Source organism: Hemibagrus wyckioides, linkage group LG05 (assembly GCF_019097595.1).
Source record: "Hemibagrus wyckioides isolate EC202008001 linkage group LG05, SWU_Hwy_1.0, whole genome shotgun sequence".
NCBI lineage: Eukaryota > Metazoa > Chordata > Actinopteri > Siluriformes > Bagridae > Hemibagrus > Hemibagrus wyckioides.
Window position 1 is genome coordinate 29,089,259 of NC_080714.1, and position 5,000 is coordinate 29,094,258.

General features: G+C 39.2%; 1 protein-coding gene across 4 annotated transcripts in view; it reads left to right on the forward strand.

Annotated features, from left to right (window-relative positions):
* The window catches only part of LOC131353205 (voltage-dependent R-type calcium channel subunit alpha-1E), a 148,354-nt gene that overhangs the window by 113,389 nt on the left and 29,965 nt on the right, over positions 1-5,000 (forward strand). For all 4 annotated transcript variants that reach the window (XM_058390035.1, XM_058390034.1, XM_058390037.1 and 1 more), the window contains exons 26-29: positions 293-399; positions 3,455-3,466; positions 3,656-3,752; positions 4,064-4,224. In XM_058390035.1, the coding sequence (XP_058246018.1) occupies positions 293-399; positions 3,455-3,466; positions 3,656-3,752; positions 4,064-4,224 (377 nt within the window). The remainder of the gene's footprint in view (positions 1-292; positions 400-3,454; positions 3,467-3,655; positions 3,753-4,063; positions 4,225-5,000) is intronic.

Here is a 5,000-nt window from a genome sequence, read left to right on the forward strand (position 1 = left end):
ACCCTGAGTAATGCTGGCTAATATTTCAGTTTTATTACCGTGAGTATTAAAGTTTACTAAGTCTGCGTAATACTACTCGACTTTTTTTAACCCTTACTCACCTTAATAACCGAGTGACCTTTAACCTTCACCATCAGAGCATGAGCTTTACACTCAGTGTAGATCGACTGGAGATGTTTTTTAAGTAACTCTGAGCTGAGTGTGTGTCTAGTAGAATACTACAGACATAACATGAGTACATGAATAAAGTTTGTGTGTGTGTGTGTGTGTGTATGGGTGTGTGTGTGTGTAGATGATTGAGCAGGGTCTGATCCTTCATGATGGCTCTTATTTCCGTGATCTGTGGAACATTCTGGATTTCATCGTGGTGGTTGGTGCGCTGGTGGCATTTGCTCTCACGTGAGTGTGTGCTGCTCACACACACACACACACACACACACAAACTAGCAGCAGCTTGTGAGCGTAGATTTTGATGTTGCAGGATGACAATGACGTAGCCTCTAACAGAATGAACTTGAGAGGCTATCACATGCTGCTGTCCATTGAATTCTGTAATAAACAGTTAATTAACCCTGTAATAAACAGTGGAGTAACTCTGTAATAAACAGTGAAGTAACTCTGTAATAAACAGTGAAGTAACTCTGTAATAAACAGTGGAGTAACTCTGTAATAAACAGTGGAGTAACTCTGTAATAAACAGTGGAGTAACTCTGTAATAAACAGTTAATTAACTCTGTAATGAACAGTTAATTAACTCTGTAATGAACAGTGGAGTAACTCTGTAATAAACAGTTAATTAACTCTGTAATAAACAGTGGAGTAACTCTGTAATAAACAGTTAATTAACTCTGTAATGAACAGTGGAGTAACTCTGTAATAAACAGTTAATTAACTCTGTAATGAACAGTGGAGTAACTCTGTAATAAACAGTTAATTAACTCTGTAATAAACAGTGGAGTAACTCTGTAATAAACAGTGGAGTAACTCTGTAATAAACAGTTAATTAACTCTGTAATAAACAGTGGAGTAACTCTGTAATAAACAGTGGAGTAACTCTGTAATAAACAGTTAATTAACTCTGTAATAAACAGTGGAGTAACTCTGTAATAAACAGTGGAGTAACTCTGTAATAAACAGTGGAGTAACTCTGTAATAAACAGTGGAGTAACTCTGTAATAAACAGTGGAGTAACTCTGTAATAAACAGTGGAGTAACTCTGTAATAAACAGTGGAGTAACTCTGTAATAAACAGTGGAGTAACTCTGTAATAAACAGTGGAGTAACTCTGTAATAAACAGTGGAGTAACTCTGTAATAAACAGTGGAGTAACTCTGTAATAAACAGTGGAGTAACTCTGTAATAAACAGTGGAGTAACTCTGTAATAAACAGTTAATTAACTCTGTAATAAACAGTGGAGTAACTCTGTAATAAACAGTGGAGTAACTCTGTAATAAACAGTGAAGTAACTCTGTAATAAACAGTGAAGTAACTCTGTAATAAACAGTGGAGTAACTCTGTAATAAACAGTTAATTAACTCTGTAATAAACAGTGGAGTAACTCTGTAATAAACAGTGGAGTAACTCTGTAATAAACAGTTAATTAACTCTGTAATAAACAGTGGAGTAACTCTGTAATAAACAGTGGAGTAACTCTGTAATAAACAGTGAAGTAACTCTGTAATAAACAGTGGAGTAACTCTGTAATAAACAGTTAATTAACTCTGTAATAAACAGTGGAGTAACTCTGTAATAAACAGTGGAGTAACTCTGTAATAAACAGTGAAGTAACTCTGTAATAAACAGTGGAGTAACTCTGTAATAAACAGTTAATTAACTCTGTAATAAACAGTGGAGTAACTCTGTAATAAACAGTGAAGTAACTCTGTAATAAACAGTGGAGTAACTCTGTAATAAACAGTGGAGTAACTCTGTAATAAACAGTGGAGTAACTCTGTAATAAACAGTGGAGTAACTCTGTAATAAACAGTGAAGTAACTCTGTAATAAACAGTGGAGTAACTCTGTAATAAACAGTGGAGTAACTCTGTAATAAACAGTGGAGTAACTCTGTAATAAACAGTGGAGTAACTCTGTAATAAACAGTGGAGTAACTCTGTAATAAACAGTGAAGTAACTCTGTAATAAACAGTGGAGTAACTCTGTAATAAACAGTGGAGTAACTCTGTAATAAACAGTTAATTAACTCTGTAATAAACAGTGGAGTAACTCTGTAATAAACAGTTAATTAACTCTGTAATAAACAGTGGAGTAACTCTGTAATAAACAGTGGAGTAACTCTGTAATAAACAGTTAATTAACTCTGTAATAAACAGTGGAGTAACTCTGTAATAAACAGTTAATTAACTCTGTAATAAACAGTGGAGTAACTCTGTAATAAACAGTTAATTAACTCTGTAATAAACAGTGGAGTAACTCTGTAATAAACAGTGGAGTAACTCTGTAATAAACAGTGGAGTAACTCTAATAAACAGTAGAGATTTGACAGCATGCAGTCAGTCGAGCAGCTTGAGGTTTCCAGGTTCTAAATCATTTCTGATAATCCTCCCTCTGAGTGCACACACATTTCTGACACACGGACACCATCCTCTCCATAGTCCCCCGTTTCCTCCTCCCCTAATATGTTCATTATATCTACATCAGAAATTCTTCTGTACAATCACACACACACTGCCTGCACTCACACTGCATAGATTTGGTTCTAATTATTTTCTATAATTCTAGATCTTTGCACTAGGTTCTGTGCAATCTGTTAATCTGGCAACCCTGTGATTAATTGCCCTGTACTGTCCTCTGAGCATGGGGCAGTGTGACTTGGACCCCAGTGGGCTTCTAGAGCTTGTATTTTAATATTTATTAGCACTGTGTGCGATTCCTGCTTTTGACCACTAGGTAGTAGTAATAATATGTAATAATATGTAATCATATGTAATAATATGTAATCATATGTAATAATATGTAATCATATGTAATAATATGTAATAATAACTGTGTGATGCTGAATGAGGTGGAGAGTTGTGAGAATCAACAGAATGTCTGATTATATCTGATCAATTTAACCTGTTGGTGCCTCAGAAGAGGTGATGAGTATTTCAGTTGGATTTGAGGAGGACTTTATGAAGATGAAGGTCAGCTGAAATAAACAGCAGTGCTCTGTGGAATACCTGTACTGTTACAGGGGATGAATTATGAACCGAGAACGCTGCATACGCTTTAAATTTAACTCTTAAACTAAAGCTCTTTCTGTGTGAGTTTCTGAAACTGGATAAATGTTACACATGTGTGTAATGTGTTGTTTGTGTGCACACTGTGTGTGTGTTCAGCTCACACACACACACTGCACACACTCACAGATCTGGTCTGTTTCTGGTTGTTTGTTTGTTTGTTTGTTGGTTGGTTCCTGTGGGATTGTGGCTCCTCCCCCTTCTTCTGCCAGGAATGTACTGGGGTAAAAACACACTTCCTACATCTGTGTGTGTGTGTGTGTGTGTGTAGGTGTGTGTTTTAGTATTCTTATATTTTTGATATTCATAAATGTGTAATGGTGTGTATGTGTGTGTGCTTCACTTTATAAGATGGAACTATGGAATACTGAGTGTGTAATATTGTGTGTGTGTGTGTGTGTGTGTGTGTGTAGGAATAATAAAGGTAGAGACATTAAAACCATCAAGTCTCTGCGAGTGCTGCGAGTTCTCCGGCCGCTGAAGACCATTAAACGACTTCCTAAACTAAAGGTGAGCAAAAGGGGCGTGGCCTGCAGGGAACAGTAGGGTCAAGTGGGTGGAGTCAACACAGAGAAGCAGTTGGACTAGTGACATCACATACAGAACAAATAAATAAATAAATCATAATTATAAAATAAAAGTTTAAAATGTTTGTGTGTACATGTGTGTGTGTGTGTGTACGTGTGTGCATGTTTGTGTACATGTGTGTGTTTGTGTGTTTATGTGTGTGCCTCTGTGTATGTACGTGTGTGTGTGTTTATACATGTGTGTACATGTGTGTGTTTATGTGTGTGTGTATACGTGTGTGTGTGTGTGTCTAGGCGGTGTTTGATTGCGTGGTCACGTCTCTGAAGAACGTCTTTAACATCCTGATCGTCTATAAGCTCTTCATGTTCATCTTCGCCGTCATCGCTGTCCAGCTGTTCAAGGGCAAATTCTTCTACTGCACTGACGGCTCCAAGAACACAGAGAAAGACTGTCAGTACGTACACACACACACACACACAAAACACACACACACACAACACACACACAACACACACACACAACACACACACAACACACAACACACAACACACACACACAACACACAACACACACACACACACAACACACAACACACACACAACACACACACAACACACAACACACACACACAACACACACACACACACAACACACACACACACACACAACACACAACACACACACACTAGCCACACACACACCTGTCACACACACCACACCTGACACACACACACACCTGACACACTACACACACACCTGACACACCTAGCCACACACACACACACCTGACCACACACACACACACCCCTGAGCCACCTACACACACACACACCTGACCACCTGAGCCACACTGTACACACTGACCACACACACCTGCCACCACACACCTGACCACCTGCCACACACACACACACACTATTACCTAGCCACACCACACACCTGACCACCTGACCACCTGAATACACACACACCTGACCACACACACACACTGGCCACACACCCTGACCACCTACCTACCACACACACCTACCTAGCCACACCTGACCACCTGTTACACACCTGCCACACACCTGACCACCTACACACCTGACCACCTGATACACACACACCTGACCCTGACCACCTACACACCTGACACCACACACACACCTGACCACCACACACACACACACACCACCTGACCACTGACCTGGCACACACACCACACCTGACACACACACCTGCCACCTG